Source organism: Oryctolagus cuniculus, chromosome 20 (genome assembly GCF_051225735.1).
Source record: "Oryctolagus cuniculus isolate XC-2025 breed Fujian yellow rabbit chromosome 20, ASM5122573v1, whole genome shotgun sequence".
Taxonomy (NCBI): domain Eukaryota; kingdom Metazoa; phylum Chordata; class Mammalia; order Lagomorpha; family Leporidae; genus Oryctolagus; species Oryctolagus cuniculus.
Genome location: NC_142886.1, coordinates 30,567,395 through 30,586,981, shown reverse-complemented (window position 1 = coordinate 30,586,981; position 19,587 = coordinate 30,567,395). Strand labels below are relative to the sequence as shown.

At 41.2% G+C, this 19,587-nt stretch overlaps 1 protein-coding gene across 1 annotated transcript; it reads left to right on the top strand.

Moving 5' to 3' along the window:
• Positions 1-2,052: 2,052 nt before the first annotated feature.
• DIO2 (iodothyronine deiodinase 2) lies at positions 2,053-13,122 on the top strand. The gene is made up of 2 exons (NM_001256300.1): positions 2,053-2,302; positions 11,362-13,122. Exons 1-2 carry the CDS (start codon positions 2,081-2,083, stop codon positions 11,947-11,949), a joined length of 810 nt encoding a protein of 269 aa, NP_001243229.1. The 5' UTR covers positions 2,053-2,080; the 3' UTR covers positions 11,950-13,122.
• Positions 13,123-19,587: the final 6,465 nt, after the last annotated feature.

Below are 19,587 nucleotides of genomic sequence, written 5' to 3'. Positions count from 1 at the left end.
AGGATCCCACCAAATGATGTGCATCTGTTTGTAGAGTTGAGCCTATGGACCTCCCCGTTGATGAGTTCTGGTCTAGGCTTTTATTTCTGTAATCTTACAGGTTTTGGCCACAGGACAAAATATAGCAATAGATTAAACACAGGCTGCATCCACTGCGTAGCTCATGCTTATCACAGGCTCTGTACACACAGAAAACTTGGCTAATTAATTTTCAGTTAAAATTTCCCACCCCACCTCATGTCTCCAAGACACCCCTCCTTCATCCAAGAAAACAATCTCTAATGGTAATCTGATAGTTAAGAGAGGGAGGAGAACTAGAATGAGATGGAGGTTGTGAGATGGAGGTTCTATCAAAGCACTGTCTGCCTGAATACCTGTCTTAGAGACTAATGGGAGAGGAAAGTCATTGAATAATGGTCGATGTGCACCTTGAACCAGTGGTTCCTAATTACCTATGTATTAACTAAGTTTATCTTTCAAGCAAAAAGGAAGATTTTCTAAAGTGTCATGTCTCTTAGGGGTTATGCTAACAGAAGCAAAGGAAGTGCTGAATTTAAAGAGCACTCTTATAAATAATGTATTTCTCAGCCTTATGGCTCATAATGCCATTCAATGAGAAATTTTAATTTTATCTGCATAAAGACAAAATAAAGCTAAAAGAAGGTCTGGTTACCTAGCTCCTTCATGTCTAGAGTATTTTTTTTTTTTATTTTTTAGCATTGGGAACTTCAGTAAAATCAAAAAGAAAATTTGTATTTGGCTTCTGCAAGAAGATTTAGAAAAATGCAGTGATGTTACTCAAATAGTTTTAAACATTTCCACCTCATAACTCACTTTGCATTTTCTTAAATATGATTATGACTCAAAAATATTCAAAGGACTTAGGTCACCTATCTAATGAAGGGGCGAACTCCTGGTAGAAAGGTGTAACAATCACATGTTAAGCATTCGTGTCTTCCAAGAGCTGGAGCAAAGATTATCTATGATTACTCTTGCTTTTTGCTACCTGTCTTCCAGGACCCTTTGTTTCCAAAAGAAAAAAAGTCATGAATGAATAATGATCATCAGAGGAGAGTGTATAACCCCAGCCATCTACACATTATATTAAATTACTTTCCCCAAAGTTTGGAAGCATGTCCTGAAAGCTGTCAAAAGTATTAATTTTTTTCTCTCTCTTTAAATCACAAAGCAAGATTCCACTGTCTTTCCCTCACCCTTTCTTAAAAAAAAAAAAAAAAAAAGTTGTCGAGTTTTGCTTTTCTATTCACTGCAGTCCTGGCCAAAGTAAAGCCCTCTTTCTCAATGACGTCAAGATCTTTACCAAGATTAGGCTTTCATTTCTCTATTGCAGCAATTAGCCAGGGAATGTATAAAAGGCTTCAGAGAGACTCACTGGGCTGCAGAGAGAGACACTTTGCACGACAGATAGCAGGAAGGAAAAGCCAGAGGGAGTGAGGAAAAAGAGGAATCAGTCGCTCCTGGAGAAGGGAGAGAGGGAGACAGGCTGGGAAGAGGACAGAAAGTGTGTGTAAAACGGAGTAAGGAAAGAACAACAACAAAAAAACTACCCTTAAAGCACATTTTAACAACTCTGGCAACTCAAGAAAGAAACAGGCTACGTTTAAAGAACATAGAGACAATGAAAAGCTAAAGAAAAATTTGCAACCTCTGCCACAGTCTCATAGGTGCTTGGAAATGAAAGTAGAACTGCCTGTCTTTAACGGACTCTCACAGGGGTAACTGGATTAGGGACGGGTACGCCAGTTTTTTTTTTTTTTTTTTTTTTTTTTTAAATCTTAAATCCTGAAAAAAAAAAAAAAAAGCAGCAGCTCGGAATTGAATGAATTGATGGGCACACTCCAACTGCTGGGCTGGAGAGACTGAACTTGGGCTTGCCATTTCTGCTTCTTTGAAAGAGGAGACAGCTTGGGCTTCCTTTTAATTTAGTTTTTCTCCTTTTCCCCCACCTCCCAACCTTCCCCCTTACCTTCCCCACCCCCTCCATCACCTCCCCCCTTTTAAATAAGAGGGTGAAGGGGAACCGGAGCGCACAAGGGGACTGACTCAGGAGGCAGAGAAGATGGGCATCCTCAGCGTAGACTTGCTGATCACACTGCAGATTCTGCCAGTTTTTTTCTCCAACTGCCTCTTCCTGGCGCTCTATGACTCGGTCATTCTGCTCAAGCACGTGGTGCTGCTGCTGAGTCGCTCCAAGTCCACTCGCGGAGAGTGGCGGCGCATGCTGACCTCAGAGGGACTCCGCTGTGTCTGGAAGAGCTTCCTCCTTGACGCCTACAAACAGGTGAGCTGCGCTGAGCAGTGGGTTTCCCCCTGGGGCAACAGGGGCGGGGGCAGGGACGTTGTGGGCTGGAGGCCATGGGGAGCCTTTGGGGTGAGCATGTGCAGCCCCGTTTGGGGGCTGCCTCCTGGTTGTGGATAAGGGAGTCTTTGTGTTTAGTTTCTACACCTGTTGCACAGGTTAGATAAGGCTTGGTGGCATAGTGAGCCACAATGTGTATTTCTGCATAAAGAATCTTTGTAATAAGGAATATTAATAGCTTGCTGTGATGTTGGAGTGGAGACTGTTTGTGCCCTTAGAATAACTTCTAGAAAAATCAGAGGTGTTGGGGGAGGGGAGACTGCTGCATGTATTCTGCTTTTGTCATAAACTGGAATTTTGCTGTTTTGCTTATTGGGAGGCTATGTGAGGAGCATTGGGAAGGGCTGGGCATTGAAAAGCAAGGCAAGAGAAATGCCTCCTGAAAACTCACAGAAACACACAAGTTAACACACACAGCAAATGTGACTGAGTGTCACAGTGGCTTTGTTTCTGGTAGAGGCAAGAGTTAAAGCTTCTACGCTGATTTGGGTTTGGACCCGCTGGACAGCGTTATTAGGCTCTGCGTCCTGAGTTACTAGATATCAGTTTGCAAGAGGAAGACCGGTCAGAAACCCAGACTTTCTAGGGGCCACCACATTTGCTTTGTTTCCCCAAAGTAGCCCAAGTTGTCTTTGGAAAGAGTTCATCCCTCTGCCAAAGCTATGTAGCCTGAGACTTGGGCACTACAACAGCGCCTCCCTTACCTGCCTGTGGAAGCTGTGCCGGTGCCACCACCCCCCGGGGATCCCACCAGGCTCCAGAAGACTGAACTCATCTGGCAGAAGCTGCTGTCAAAGCAGACAGTTTTGGTTTTCCCTCGTGGTACTGGGGGACCTTGTCCACTGTGCCAGGGAAGGAAGGTGGAGAGGAATAGCGAAGCCAGGTGTTCAGGGCCGTTGTGGGCTTTTGGCAAGCAAAACCAAAGAAACAGAGACCAGAAACTCAGAATACCAGAGTGGGAAGCAAATGAGTTCTCTGCAGTAAACCCTAGAAAAATAAAGCTGTATACCAGAGAAACAAAAGAAATAACTTGGAATCAGAAAAGATCCAGGGTAGGGCCGTTCCACTGAAAATTGAATCTTTAAGAAGAGAATGTCTTCTGTGAACTAGGGAAGTTTTGCTGCAACCCACGTTTGTTCTGAGTTAGCTGTAGGATGTTTGCACTTTTGCCTGGACATGTGATACCAAGCAGTCTTACTAGTAAATAGAAATGCCTTTCTGAGACTATGAGTTGAAACTTCCACTTGTACTCGTCAAAATTCATGTATGTTACAGAAGGATGTAGTGGGGGCAAACAGAAGGTGTGAGCGCCTGGGTTCTGAAAGGATCATTCTGTTTCAAGTGTATGCACTGAATGCGAAATTTCTCGGTTTTGTTTCAGGGGTGGGGAATTTGAAGCCGTGTAGGGGAGTACACCAGTTTATCAAACATATTATTATTAATCTGCACCTGTACTTTGTGTATGTTAGCAGGTAACATGGGCATGTCAGTGGTTTGAGCTAAGTATATTTTTACTTGTTTGAAAGAGAATTGTTGCCTAGGAAAGAGAAAAATCACTTCTCTGATGAATTTTACTTATTTTTATGGATAGTGTACAGAAACATTATCTGTCACATAAACCGTGGGCACTCTAACATCATCCACAAATGTTAAGTAGAGGTTGTTTCTCCCATTAATCAGCTTACTGAAGTAAACACGGAAAAGCAAATGAATACCTCTTTAATAAACTTTCCTATTTATTTTTTCACTAATGTATCATGTTCCACTATTTGGCAATATGTTGTTTATTTCAGGAATTTAGGAAGGATGGGTGTTTGATTTTTCTTTGCGCATAAGGTTTTTCTATTCCTCTTCTGTATTTCTTAGTCTCTGCCAACTGATCTGATGAGTGACCAAGTTCAAGACTGATGTTCTTAATGTTTGCTTTTGATGATTTATATAATAGCTACCAGGAACAGAAGCAGCCCCAGGACCCATAAATCCAGAGACACGATTGGACTGGGTGTGTAGTCAATGGAAACATTGTGAACATAGCTTGAATTGAAATGGGGTCTCTTTCTGTCTTCACTTAGAGCAAGGCTGACGGTGGCTGTAGTGGCATTTGAGGGTCCCTCAGAGCCTCCCTAACAGGTTGAGTAACATCCTGCGTGAGGTTGGCAGCCGCGCCTCGGTCTTTGGGTGTGGCCATTTCTAGAGACACTGGAGGAGGCTGTGTCTGAGAGGACGTCACAGTGTTTCACACTCCTGACTTGTATTATTTTCAGGCCGACACCTCCAGAGGCAAAGGTTTCCAGGCGGAAGGGTGTGTCCACCTATGACAGAATTAGACATGATTCTCCTTGTCAATGTCAGGCACTTTGGAAGATCTTTAGAGAAAGTGCGGTGGAATTTTTATTCTTGTGATTGCTCCCACAAGAGGCAACACAGGAATAAATAAATTTAAGAATTCACATAGAACATAAAAAAATTGTCTTCATGGAAACGTTGAAAGGTTTTCAAATTTATAGGGGAGTTTTCAAAGATAACATGGATTTGGTGAGAGAGGGTTTCCATGTACAATTTTGATTGAAAGGACACTGGAGACCAGTGAGAGATTCTGAGGTGAATAACAGATATTTGTGATTTAAGGCTCTGTAGTCAATATCATTGCATCTGAACACTGTGTCCTTGTGCTGGTGTGCAACCAATAAGCCAACTGTCCTGTCTGGGAGCCTGGCTCTTACCTAAATGAAGTGTAAAAATAAACACACAGTATGGATGCTGACAAGCCGTTTGCCTTCTGCACGGTTAATACTGCCGAGCACAGAAAACATATTCATTTGAACATATAATTTTGGTTTTGAAAGGGTCTCTTGACATTCCCCTCCTCCTCTTCATTCACCTCCAGCCTTTTGACATTAGCTTCTACAATGGAAAAATGGCTTTTTAAAGAGAGAAAACAGCCCCAGAAGAACACAAAGAAGGCCACAGCCAGACCCCTTGCGCCTCTTGGATAAAACCTTGGGAAGTGATAAAGCCGAGAGTGCTATTTTCAAGGTACAAGTCCAAAAGAGAAGAGCCAAGAGGGAGCTGAGTTCAGAAGTAGGTAGCCTGTTCTTTGGCTCTGATTTAGTTGGCCCATCTGAGCGGAAATGGTTAAATCTGTTCCTAATGATTGTTTGGCCACGTTTCTAAGTTCATTGATGTAGCTTGGTCATTATGTCGAAGAATTTGAAACTTCCTGATAGTTAATGAAGACATTTCCAGGGCTTTGGGTAGCAAGAAGTATGTGTAAAACTTGGGTCACACATCCACTCCCATTTTTATCATTTGCTTTACTTTTTAATCATGAGCTTATGTGATAGTTTGCCCAGAAGCTTTTTTTTCAAGCTGTGGAAAAGAAAAAAGAAAGAAAGAAAAAAAAGAAGGTTAGTAGTATATGCTCCATTTCCAGCTTCCACTGGATGAATGGCTCTTTTTTCCCGCTGGCCCTGCATTTCACAGTCCGCATGCCACAGCAGAATTATCCTTTTCTCCATGCACTGAACGCTGTCGGTGAAAGGAATCCATCATCAAAGGAATCAAAACTTGTGTTTGCTGTGTATTCATACTATTGTTCATATTGATAAAATATGTCTGCGGCAACCTTTGGACTTGGCCCAGAGGTGTCCCCTGTGGTAAACATGGAAACATGGAAATCCTTTATTTACTTCCTTTATTGGTATCCTGTTGATGTTGATTGCAAAAAAAAAAAAGAAAAAAAAAAGAAAGGACAACTGTCTAGTGCAGACGAGAGAGAGAGAAAAGTCAGTGATGACGATACCACATTTTACGTCTGTCCTTTCTGATCCTTGCAAAATAAAGGGACCCTTTGGGAACATCGGAACTTCAAGACCAATTAGTGGCAATGATGCTTCTTGTGTTTGAGCATTAAATACTGGGCAGGGTTCTCTTTAGAGCAGCTAATGCTGGCAGGGAAAGAGGTACCGACCTAATTACTCTTCCGCAAGAGTAAAAAATGCCTTTTGAATGCCTCTTTGGCAAATATGTCTCATTAAGGACAAAAACCAAACACAAACCCTCTAAGAAGGAGAAATTAAGATGATAGGTAACTTGTGGCCAGGAGACTTTCTGTGCCACTGTGGGAAATTAAAACAAAGTTTGGGAATACCAAGGGATAACTTGTTTTTGTTGAGCTTCTTTCCTGCAGCCTACATGTTATTATAGGACCAACTTTATTTTCTTCATCATTTTGGCTCTGGGTCAAGGAATGCTTTGCTCCTGGGGACAGCAAAGAACCTTCCATCACTGAAGGCACTGGTGATTCTACCACTGCATCTCAGCCGAGTGTATAACCAAGCCAACCAAAAAATTCTTGGTTTGAAACTCTACTGTAATAGAAATTTAATATTCATTATTATCAAATCAGAGCAGGGCTGGGAGATGAAAATGAACAGTAATGTTCTTTCTTTTCTTTTCTTTTCTTTTTTTTTTTCTTTTTTTTTTTTTTTTTTTTTTGACAGGCAGAGTTAGACAGTGAGAGAGAGAGACAGAAAGTTCTTCCTTCCGTTGGTTCACCCCCAAAATGGCTGCTACGGCCGGCGCACTGCGCCGATCCGAAGCCAGGAGGCAGGTGCTTCTTCTTGGTCTCCCATGCGAGTGCAGGGCCCAAGTACTTGGGCGTTCCTTCACTGCCTTCCCCGGCCACAGCAGAGATCTGGACTGGAAGAGGAGCAATCGGGACAGAATCCGGTGCCCTGACCTGGACTAGAACCCAGAGTGCTGGTGCCGCAGGTGGAAGATTAGCCTAGTGAGCCACGGCGCTGGCCAGTAATGGTTTTTTGTTTTTTTTTTGTTTTTTTTTTTTTTTTTTTTGACAGGCAGAGTGGACAGTGAGAGAGAGAGAGACAGAGAGAAAGGTCTTCCATTGCCGTTGGTTCACCCTCCAATGGCCGCCGCGGCCGGCGCACCGCACTGATCCAAAGGCAGGAGCCAGGTGCTTCTCCTGGTCTCCCATGGGGTACAGGGCCCAAGTACTTGGGCCATCCTCCACTGCACTCCCGGGCCACAGCAGAGAGCTGGCCTGGAAGGGGGGCAACTGGGACAGAATCCGGCACCCCGACCAGGACTAGAACCCAGTGTGCTGGCGCCACAAGGCGGAGGATTAGCCTAGTGAGCCGCGGCACCGGCCCAGTAATGGTCTTTTAAAATGTGTTTATTTATAGCTTAAAGCAAAATTTTATTTTTTAAGTTTCCAAAGATTTTTTTTTCTCCCTCTCTTCTTCTCTCTTTCTCTCCCCCCACCTCTCATTTTGGCTAAGCTGTCTTCTATCAGGTTTAACAAAGATGGACAAATTTGTGATTATGATGTGTATAAAAATGGACTACTGGTCTGCTCACACATGGACTTCTGGATCCTAGATATGTGTTTTCCCTTCTTAGTTTTTTTTTTAAGATTGTATTTATTTATTTGAGATTGCATTTATTTATTTAGACAGAGACAGACAGAAAGAAAGGTCTTTCATCAGCTGGTTCACTCCCCAAATGGCTGTAACCGCTAGAGCTGAGCCAATCCAGAGCCAGGAGCCAGGAGCCTCCTCCAGGTGTCCCTTGTAGGATCAGGGGCCCAAGTACTTGGGTCGTTCTCTGCTGCTGTCCCAGGCCATAAGCAGGGAGCAGGATTGGAAGAGGAGCAGCAGGATCAGTGTCCATATGGGATGCTCGTGCCACAGCTGGAGGCCGGCCCCCCTCCTTAGTTTTATTGACACTGTTAATCTTACCCACACATTTTCTCTTACCTGGTCATCCTCAGGCATAGTGGTATACGTTTGTGACATTCTCGTTGGCTGCTGGGTACCATAGCCACACAAAAACAGAAAAAGGCCTGGCTTTCTTCCTTACATTCACTGATCAGCTTAGGTGATCAGGATACATCAATAACACTGGGTACTGGATTTGGCAAGATTCTATAGGAGAGCTCCAGGGTTCCTGTTTCTAAATTTATCTGCTTTGGTGAGCTTATCCCTCACCCAAAAATGATGACGTTCATTGCAGGTCAAGGGTATCATGAAGTGTGAATTTACTCACTGACCTAGGTTTGTAAAAGCTAACGTTCATTCACTAACTCATTCAACACAATTAAAAAGAAAGATGTTTCAATCCAACAAAAAATTTAAAGTTCCCACACTGAGTTATGTATTTGGTAACTGTCCTAATATTTCATTTTAGAATGATAGCATTGTATGTGTCTTCAGTTTCCTAAGGTGGTATGGGTTTTGGAAAGAATTCAGTGCCTGAAAAATACATTGTGTGTCAGAAGGAGGAGAGTGCCCTAACTTTCTAAGAAAATTAGCTGCAGGTAACAAGGGAGTCAGCTAGTGACTGAAGCAGCAGATCAGCTGATTCAGTTGAATGGTCAAGAATAATGCAAGGATCAACAGGTCTGCTTGGGTGAGGATCCGAGGTCAGAGGCCCATTTGTCAAGACCACACAGTAGCTTATAGGTCACAAAAAGGGCTCTGCCAGGCAGATGGCTGTTTTTACATTCTGACAAGAACTTACAGTTCTGTAGTTTCGAGGTGATTTTTCTTCTGTTTCCCGGTTGCTTACTTAAGAATTTGCTGCCAGAACTCATATGACTGTACTCAGGCCCTTTTGTCGTGGTATGTTGGGGAATGTAACCTAGAATATTGTTAGAAGCAGCCCTCCTAGAATAATTATAACTATTTTAATTGGGAGACAGCAAATGGCAAGGTGATAGGAGTGCTACATACCGCCTAGATCTACAAAAAAGTACCTAAAACTCAGTTTAGAAGGTTTATAATACCTTTAAAATGTGTATCTTAAATTTGAAATTTATGTTAGTAGCAGATCATATGAAATAATCCAGTAAAAAATGGCTTATTAGATTTCTCCATGTGGTGTCATTTGCAAAGTAGCCAAGAAAATTAGTAAAAATAAATAACTTTCTCTCTGGTGGTGACTGAAAAAAAAATCATTTATTTAAATCACACCAACAGCTTCCTTTTCTAAGAAGGAAGGTTATTATTTTAATATTTGTTTTAGAAATCAGTAATCTAGTTTCACACCTCCCTTGCTGGGAGAAAGAGCTTTGGTTCTCTGCAGTTAAAAGACGTTCTGCGTTAACATTAGACAGCGGCTCTGACTAAAAGCCCTAGAGTGGTTTATATCAGTTTGGATTGTTGCATCTTTAACAATTCACTTCTAAGTGACTTCAGTTAACAGCAGTGTAATGTGTAGCTGTATTTATATGAGAGAAAGAAGCTAATCCAGTTGGAAGGGTTTTGTAATGTTAAGGATAGTATATAAAAATCAATTGTTGTGTTGTAAATTTTCCCAACTGTTACTGCTTTTGATTAAATCCTCTTAAGGGAAGATCCAGTTGTGTTAATTCACACTGAGGTATTTGATTTTCTTAGTTTGCCTGCTTTTTGTTAGCAGTTTACAATCCAAAGGCCTTAAACTGTCTTTAATTCTGTGATCACCCGTTTAAGCCATGTGCGCAGGGAGCACGCGGAGGAGTTTTTGTCTACGCCTCTTCTGTCTGGATATTTTGTAATTCAGAGGAGCCTGTTTTTTTTTTTTTCTTTTATTTATTTATTTATTTATTTTGACAGGCAGAGTGGACAGTGAGAGAGAGAGACAGAGAGAAAGGTCTTCCTTTGCCGTTGGTTCACCCTCCAATGGCCGCCGCGGCCAGTGAGCTGCCACCGGCGCACTGCACTGATCCGAAGGCAGGAGCCAGGTGCTTATCCTGGTCTCCCATGGGGTGCAGGGCCCAAGGACTTGGGCCATCCTCCACTGCACTCCCGGGCCACAGCAGAGAGCTGGCCTGGAAGAGGGGCAACCGGGACAGAATCCTGCGCCCCGACGGGGACTAGAACCCGGAGTGCCGGCGCCGCCAGGCGGAGGATTAGCCTAGTGAGCCACAGCGCCGGCCCAGAGGAGCCTGTTAATAAGTCATATGGAAGAAAAGTAAGTGGTTTGTTTCTCTCTAGATAAGACAGAAAGGTGTACCAAAACACACAGAAAATAAGAAGTTGACTGAAAGCGGACTTCTGGAATGGCTGTATGTTTTTGCAATGGAAATTGTGGAGTTCCAGTAACAGAACCGCTACAGGAGCCGTAGCAGTGGAAACTTCAGGGCAGATGATCTCTCTCAGGACCTTTTTTTAAACACAAAATTGCCCGGGGAAGAGGGCATCTTGCTTCACTTACTGGGAAGCATCTGATAATGGCAATGCACACCCACATAATGTCTTATAGCGCAAGCTGTCTTCAAAAAGTTCACAGAAAGTGTGTATTATGAGAACATGGCGCATAGGTTTCAAATTTTTCAAATCAATCTTTCACTTCCTTTGTACCTTGTGTACAGAGGGCTCTTTTCCTTCTGTTACCTTCCAATAACCATCTTCCAGATGAGAAATCTGAGGCTCTGAACAGGTTAAATGGCAGGAACTTTGCTTATAGGTAGAGTGCCTCTGGCATCATGGTCCACTGATAGAGATTAAGCGACTTAACATAATGGAAGAAAATAAAGTTCCTACCTGAGTACTCCAAAGTTCAGAAAGAGGCACTGTGTCCAAGACGCGGTAATTGGTCTTGACGTAGACCATTCCCTAATAGCTTTTAAAATGAAGTCAATTAATCATGTGTTTTCTAATGTGCATGAAGTATTGACAGCAAGGATAGTAAGGAGATTGAGTTTCAACTTAATTATGAAAAGAGTTAACTTCAGTGATGAAAATAATTACTTTTCAAGACCATAAAGAATGAAAAAGATTTTTATCCTTTTCGGAGCCTTTCTTTACATTGTCTGCCCTGAGGGTCCTCTCCGCTCCCCCCCCCCCCATCAGTATATGTTTATCCTTTGCTTTCAGGGAAATACCGCATTCTATTAGGACCAGTTGCATTAGAGTGAATTGAAGTGGCAACGTGTCTGATGTGGCATTCTCTCCCTTTCTCTTGTTTTTCACCATCAGGTGAAATTGGGCGAGGATGCCCCCAATTCCAGTGTGGTGCACGTGTCCAGTCCTGAAGCAGGTGCCGGTGCTGGGAATGGTGCTCAGGACAAGACAGCGGATGGAGCCGAATGCCACCTCCTTGACTTTGCCAGCTCCGAGCGCCCACTGGTGGTCAACTTTGGCTCGGCCACTTGACCTCCTTTCACCAGCCAGCTGCCAGCCTTCCGCAAACTGGTGGAAGAGTTCTCCTCTGTGGCTGACTTCCTGTTGGTCTACATTGATGAGGCTCATCCTTCAGATGGCTGGGCGGTGCCTGGGGACTCCTCTCTGGCTTTTGAGGTGAAGAAGCACCGGAACCAGGAAGACCGATGTGCAGCAGCCCACCAGCTTCTGGAGCGTTTCTCCTTGCCGCCCCAGTGCCGGGTTGTGGCTGACCGCATGGACAATAATGCCAATGTAGCATACGGGGTAGCCTTTGAACGCGTGTGCATCGTGCAGAGACAGAAAATTGCCTATCTGGGAGGAAAGGGTCCCTTCTGCTATAATCTTCAAGAAGTGCGGCGTTGGCTGGAGAAGAATTTCAGCAAGAGATGAAATCTAGATTAGCTGGTTAAAGGTATGATGGTAATAGAGCTTTTTATTTAAAAAGAGATTTTGTAAAGGAAAAGAAATTAAGAACCGAATCCACTCTTTGAATGGAATCCCCTGGCCTCACTGAAGACTGGAATTTGCCTGTCAGAAGAACATAAACTTCTAACATCTCAATAATTTTTTTCGCCGTTCAAATGACATTGGGCTAACTAGTAGTCCTGTCACCTCTTTTCTTACTGAAAATTCCTGACTGAGAAGATCCCACAAGGGAGAGGGGGAAATCCTGGTTCAGCGTGTGTTCATTCTGCCCTGGGAAAGACGTGATATAGCTGACTCATGCTTTGGGACCAGAAAAAAAAAAAAAAAGATTCATCTGAATAATTACATTAGGGAAACTCCTGTCTACGTTAAGAGGAAGCATAATGCTTAGGCTTTATTCATGGGTAGAGCCCGGCCGAAAACCCCCAGATGCTACCTGATAACAAGTCCAGGAAGCCAGGCCATGTGGTCAGGACCTTCATATTTCATTTGTTAGGGTAGTTTCTGACATTGTAGTTTGTAGCTATGCAGGTCTGTGTGCCAGTCTACGTAACCCAGAAGCCACAAGTGCACTTGTTGACGCCAAGAAGGATCCCTCAACCTGGAGGGGTAGAGTGATCATCCGAATTCTGAGGGTTCCTTTCCAGGCAGAGAGGAAAGTACTAGAAGAAGATGAAATTGACAAGCTAGGAAAGAAGAGGCAGAAAGCTGAGGGAACATCAGGGAGTGTCACCATGAAGCTGTGGAGGTTGATACTGATTCGTTAGCCATGAAGCAAAGAAACATACACAAGGCCAGAGAAATAAGCTCATTTAAAAGTGGCATAGAGAATTCACAGATGAAAACAGGGTCTTTAATTTATATTTCTAGAATGAGGGAGAGAGGGGGGCTGTAAGGGAAAAGTACTTAAATATTTGTGTTAATGAGGGAATTTTTTTTTTTGTGGAAACAATCACTTTTTGAAACATGTATGTGGTCTGTATATTTTCATTGGGCGAATGACACCCCATGATACCTATTAAAGAAAAAACCAGTGGGTCCTGTGGTGCTAATCTGTTCCTCTCCATTCCGACAATCCCAGTGTGGCCCCACTCGTTCATAGTCAGAGTCTCTGCAGCGTTGTTCTCACTGAAGGCTGAGCTGAAGGATGCTCACATGAGGGTTCTTCAAAAAGATCGTGGAAAAGTGGAATGCAGAAGAGAGGTTTATTTGGCTGCCAAAATTTTTGAAATCTGGACAAAATTTTTCATAATACTATTTTCCATGAACTTTTTGAAGACTACTTGAGTATCTATACTCATTCGCAGGAGTATATATACTCAGTACACACAGACGCATGCACACACACACACAGACACACACACACACACATACACCCATTCTCAGTTTCTGTGAGAGGCATGGATCCTGGCTATTCGGCTCTAGCCCTGTTTTCCTCCCAAAGTTGTTGAACAATAAGGAATGATAGATGAAAACTGATGAACTGTCTTCAGTTGCAAAATAGAACAAGAAAAAGTTGGTTTCAGATAATTCTGATAAGTAATTTTGGAAGCTTTGATATAAGGCTACCCTCAATATTATGGAATTTGGTTAAATTGAATTTCACTTGACATTTGAATTTGGAACTGGCTCTTCCTATCATCCCATTATCTGAGGATTAGTAATCTAAGGTCATATATTATTAAAATGCCATATATGTATACATACATATATATGCCATGTTTTTCTTTAAAATAGACAGTATAGTTTTACCCACACTTAACATCTGAAAAGCGTAACTCCCAAAAGAATAGATCAGTTTTGGTATCATATTTTTGTGTGTATATTGAGGATACTATCAAATTGCCATATATCATTGTACTTAAAGATACAAAGGTTCACATTTCCATTGTGTTAATAACTGAATCATAACATAAAACTAATATAAAAGATAATCTAAAGTTGAAAGTATATTCTTAAATTAGGTTCCTAAAATGAGAAGACATTGGGAACTCGGGTGCAAGAACCAAACTTTTTAAAAAAATTAAAGCAACATATCTGTCATATCACTAGCTGGTATATTGTTTGGATATCAAACTCTATTGTAACATTTTATGGCAATATATAAGTTTTCCAAAGTTTTAAATTTTATTAAAAACAGAATTACAGTGAATTTTGAAAATGTAATGTTGTCTAATTGTTGGATAATGATATTGAGAATATATTATTTCATATTCCTTAATTGTTTACAGTCAAGACTTATCAGTGGCCACATTGATTTTTACTTTCAAAATACTGTAGAGATTTATGTGGCCCCCTAGAGAATTAAAACGAAACATTGGCTGTAGCACACCCATGCCATTATCCTTCAATTTCCCCTTTTGTTATATGTGTGTGATAAAGGAACAGGATGTCAGAGAAGCTGGTGGGGGGATGAGATTTGGCTATGGTAGTGCTAGGTTTTGTTGGGGAAAGGATGATGGAAAAATCAGCCAGTTGTGCTCTATTTTAAAGTCAGAGAAGGTTGTGTGTGCACGCAGAGAGTTCTCCCTGAGGGTAGTCCAGTGGAACAATGAGGCAAAGGAAGTGAACAGTTAAGGATCTCAGGCCGTCAGGGAGAAACACCTGTGGAACAGAACGTGGAAAAGTTACTCGAGGAAAGATTGTTGAAAGGACCATTGGTGAAAGTAGACTGACAAAGCCCAGGAATCCTGCAAGGTGTAGAAAGGTTTGGTGACATCAGAGTTATGAGAAGTTTGTGATTAGCTAACATGTGTCTCAAATGAACTTCATCCCTTCATTGTAAGCATCTTTTATAAAATTAATAGAACTTATTATTTGAGATTCAGAAGAATCAGTGATATGCTGAGAGAAACTGTCAAAATCTGCCCACCTATCATGCCTTTTGAAAGTTTGTTACTTTGAAGAACTGTATTTCTTTCACAAGGGAAAATTTATATAAGGATATATAAATTTTGTATCTATTGTAATACTCTGAGTATTTTTCCTTGATACCTAAACATTTTCCACCCATAGGTTATGTTTACATGGAACCATCAGTTTAGCCTTTTAAGGTGACTTAGCTTGCCTATGATTGCAAGAGTTTCCAAGAAATTTTAGATATTATAGCATCTGGATTTATTCAAACATTTATTTTTTTGGAAGACATACATCTTGGAACTATCAACAATTTGTTTTATTAGAAAAAACGTTAGTGGAATCAACAATGCCATTCTTAAATGGGCATGAATGAAATGCTTGCACAGTGATGTAGAAGTGTTTCATACAGCTATTGAAATTAACTGACCTTCTTAGAGACTTTTCACTGTTCTTGTTTATGAGTTTCTTTATTCCCTCTTTGGATCTCTGATCCTGTGTCATCACCTCATTTATAGAGTATGTATCTGATTTTTGGTAATAACAACTTCTAAATGGGTTATTGATTTAGTTAAACTCTTCCCCTGTTAACCAGGAAACACTTATTCCCTGATCAAGCAGCGAAGAAAAGGCTACCATCCTGCATTTTGTCTGGGTGTTTTTCACCATCTGGATTCTTGAATTCAAATGATGAAATATGCTGAGGTGCTGCCTTGCTGCGTGAATTACCAGAAGAGTAGGTTAAGGACCATATTTATAGCTTTAGGAAAATTCCCATGTGGACGCAAGATACCCTTGCAATGCCTTATGGGGCATGTCCACAGCAAGAGAATTTACTGATTTATAGGACTTCCCATTTTGTCAGTCATAAGAAGATGGACTGGACAAACATTTCACCTGACCTCTAACTGGCATTTTGGGGAGGAAGTTTTGTTAGACTCAGATGGCCATTGCAAAGCAGAAAATGCAGACACCTGATTTCTGTCCCATCGGTGGATACAGAAAACCTTTACTAGCATTTTGAGCGGTTCAGAACATGCCCAATGTCAAGTCTGTCAGCGTTAGAGATTGACAGTGAAGCTTTTAATTTGATGAGCTTTTCTTTCTTTCCTTTTTTTTTTCAAGTGGTTGCCAAAAATCAGACTAATGTTTACTTGGTGATATTTGAACTCCTTCGCCTTAAAAATGGAATTCATCCCCACACTTGAGATGTCTGTCCAGTATAGGGTGGAAGTACCAATCCCTGGTTGGTGAATGGTGCTGTCTTCTAGAGTCCTCTGACTCTAAAAGGCCTTCTGTGAAGGAGGGATCCCAGGCTGGGAGTGCTAGGAAGTTGCTAACTGTGAAGAATGCGACTTCGAGGTTTGGTCTGTTGGTTTAGGAAGACCTGAAAAGAAATGTCTCATGATTGGAGAAAGGCTGCTGAATGTCTTTGAGTGACTTTAGGATGAGCAAAACACGGGGCCACTTCCTTAGTCCCTGTGTTCCGGATAGCACGAGAATCATGATCTCAGACTTAACAGACCCAGCTCTGTTTCAAGGTGAGTCTGAACCCTTAGAAAGCAAACATGTACAGATACCCAAACAAGACGGCTCATGCAAGTTGGGGCTTGCAGCCTGACCTAGCCAGCAACACCAGAACTCCAGGGAGTTTCTTGAATATTTACTGAGGCTTTGGAGACGCAGCAAATGTTTAATGAAGTCACTATTTTGGCTCAAATCTCCCCTCCCTCCCTCCACCACTACCCCCCCCCCCCAAAAAAAAAGCCAACAGGTAAACACATAAATGAAAGAAGTCCACAGAAGGGGATGGGAAATAAATAAAATTCTGTCAAGATTTCTCCAGACCATGTCCCTGGTCAGTGTGGTTTTTATGTGTGTTAGGATTGGGGGGATGTGAAGACATAAGTATCCCGTACTTTATAACCAAAGCAATTAAAAGATATTGGGTAGGGAATGTTGGCCAGTTTTGTTTAGTTTTGCATCACATTGCCACCAGGCTCACTAGCCCGCGTAATCAGGTGCCCGAAGAGGGAGACTGGGATGTGCAGAGTTGACCAGTGTGCAAATGATAACTGCTGACGAAAGAGTCAGTGACTCAGTCAGTGGTTGGATGTAGTCACATTAGTTTGCCTCTCCCCATCGTTGTCTCCCTAGCAAGGAGAATATTCGGGACATGATGCTAAGAGTACTGGGTAAATGTGGTGAGAATGCACGTATGTACATCTCTGCTTCTCAGTTGCAGAAAAAGAAACGCTCTGGAGATTATAATAGAAAGAATGTTATTATAATGGTGCTGAGTGGTATGTGTGCTTTCACAATTCTTGTATTTTAATAAACTTTGAATAAAAGAATAGAGATACTCTTTGGTTCTATTCGTTTGTTTTTAAATTATTTTCTAGACTTTGCCCCAGGCCAGGCCATATTCATGGTGGGCAAGGGAAAGGGAGTTCATCATTCTAGTATTTATTCTGTTGTATGTGTGAGCAGAGTGTCTGGCAATGTCAGATTGTTCTAATCTCATGCTGGGTGCCTAAATCTTCAAGGAAATCAAGACAAGTAAAAAAAAATTTCCAGGTAATTTCCATATTTTTTGGTGAAGTCACACACGGCATTCATGAGAAGAGGAAATTGTGGAGCAGACTTTTACTTTGTTAGACTTAGACCTCAAATCTTATAAAAGCAATAAATAAACCTTCCAGGAAGTTGATTAAAGCAGTACACATACATACATATGGAATATACATCTGCTTTTATATTATTAGTTACATGAGTGGTTGTGCATTAATATATAATGGAATAAAACATTTGAACATATGTATATAAAATGCTTTTTGTTATGAGAAAATATAAAGGATATGAATGTTACATGAAGTAGTAGCTTGTTAACGTTAAAGTACATGTTTGCAACATGGTTAAATATATGCATTTGGTTCCTGAAAACAGGTGATTTAATCAAAGTATAGTACCTCTTGAGACGCAACTTGCTCATGATTTCTTACACAAAGTAATATCATTAATAATTTGTAATATCCTATATTATATTCTAGAATACTAATGGAAATTTAGAAAAAGTCATTATTGTATTTTTTGCAGGGTGCTATCTAGGTGTAATGGGATGTGTCAAGGCAATATAACTAAACTCAGGAAGAACGCAATCATTCAAGGAGCCTCCTATGGATTCATCAGGTCCCTGCAAGTGACAAACTCAAATTAGTCTAAAGTATGATTTATTGGCTTACATAACCAAACGTTACAAACCATTGGAATTGAAGTTGCCTCAGGATCTACTGGATCCAGGGACTTAGAAACCTTCAATGCCTGCTAGGACTTCTGTCTCTGCTCATCTGAGTGTCAGCTTTTTCTGTCAAATCAATTTCTCTTTATGTTGGGTGGCCTGGCTGAGGGATGCTGCTGACTTACATTATAATTATAAAATGGTTCCATCGGAGTTTGACCCTATCCAAGGAAGGACTCTGATTGGACAGATTTGTGTAACGGTCATACACTGTTGCCATGTGGGTACAGATCTATCACCAGAACCAGGAGAGGAAGAAGGGCTGGGACTATATGAGGTTCCAGGAGTTAACTTAGTGCCATTTTCTAAATAAAGAGATTGTTATCTTAGAGCAGTTTTAGATTCACAGCAACACTGAAAGGAAGGTGCAGAGATTTCCCGTGGATCCCCTGCCCCGTGTGTGTGTAAGCTCCCACCAGAGGTGTACATTAGTTAAGCTGACACACCACATTCACCGAAGGTCCATAATTTACATTAGGGTTACTCTTGGGTTTGTATGTTCTAGAGGTGTGTGCAAATGTACTCATATAATGGCATGTATCCATTATAGTATCATGAAGAGTATTGCCTGAAGCATCCTCTGTGTTTCACTTCTTCACCTCCTGCTTGTCCTGATCCTCAGCAAGATTGATCTTTTTATCATCTCCATAGTTTTATCTTTTCCAAAATGTCATATAATTTTAAAAATACAGTGCAGAATTTTTCATATTAATATATTTCACTTATATGCATGTATTTAAGGATCTTCCATGTTTTTTCATGGTTTGTGAGCTGATTTCCTTTTTAATACTGAATAATATTCCATGGTCTGGATGTATCACAGTTTCCTTATCTATTCACCTACTGAATGACATCTTCAATTGCTTCCAAATTCTGTCAAATGTTATGTATGAGCATGGGCATGTTTTTATGTAGATGAAAGTTTTCAACCCCTTGGGTCAATTGCAATGACTGCAATGGGCCATGTAGTAAGAATATTTTTCATTTTAAAGAAATTACCAAATTGTCTTCCAGGGTGGCTACAGCATTTTGAATTCCTACCAGCAATGAACAAGAGTTCCTGATGCTCCATATCCTTGCCAACACTTGGTGTTGTCAGTATTCTAGATTTTTGACACCCTAGTATGTGTGTAGTGGCTTTTCATTGTTTACATTTGCTGTTCCCTCATAACATATGATGTAGAACATATGATTTTCTTTTCATGTGCTTATATACTGTCTATATACTTTTTTTATGAAGTATCTTTTAAAGTTTTTTGTTCACATTTTAATCAGTTTATTTTATTGTTGGGTTTTCAGAGTTTGTATATTTGGTTAGAAGTCCTTATTGGATAAGTCTTTCACAAATATATTCTCCCAGTGTGTGGCCCATCTTCTAATTCTTTTGATAATGATTTACACAGACTGAGAGTTTTTGATTTTAATGAAGTCAAACTTAACAATTATTTCTTTTATGGGCC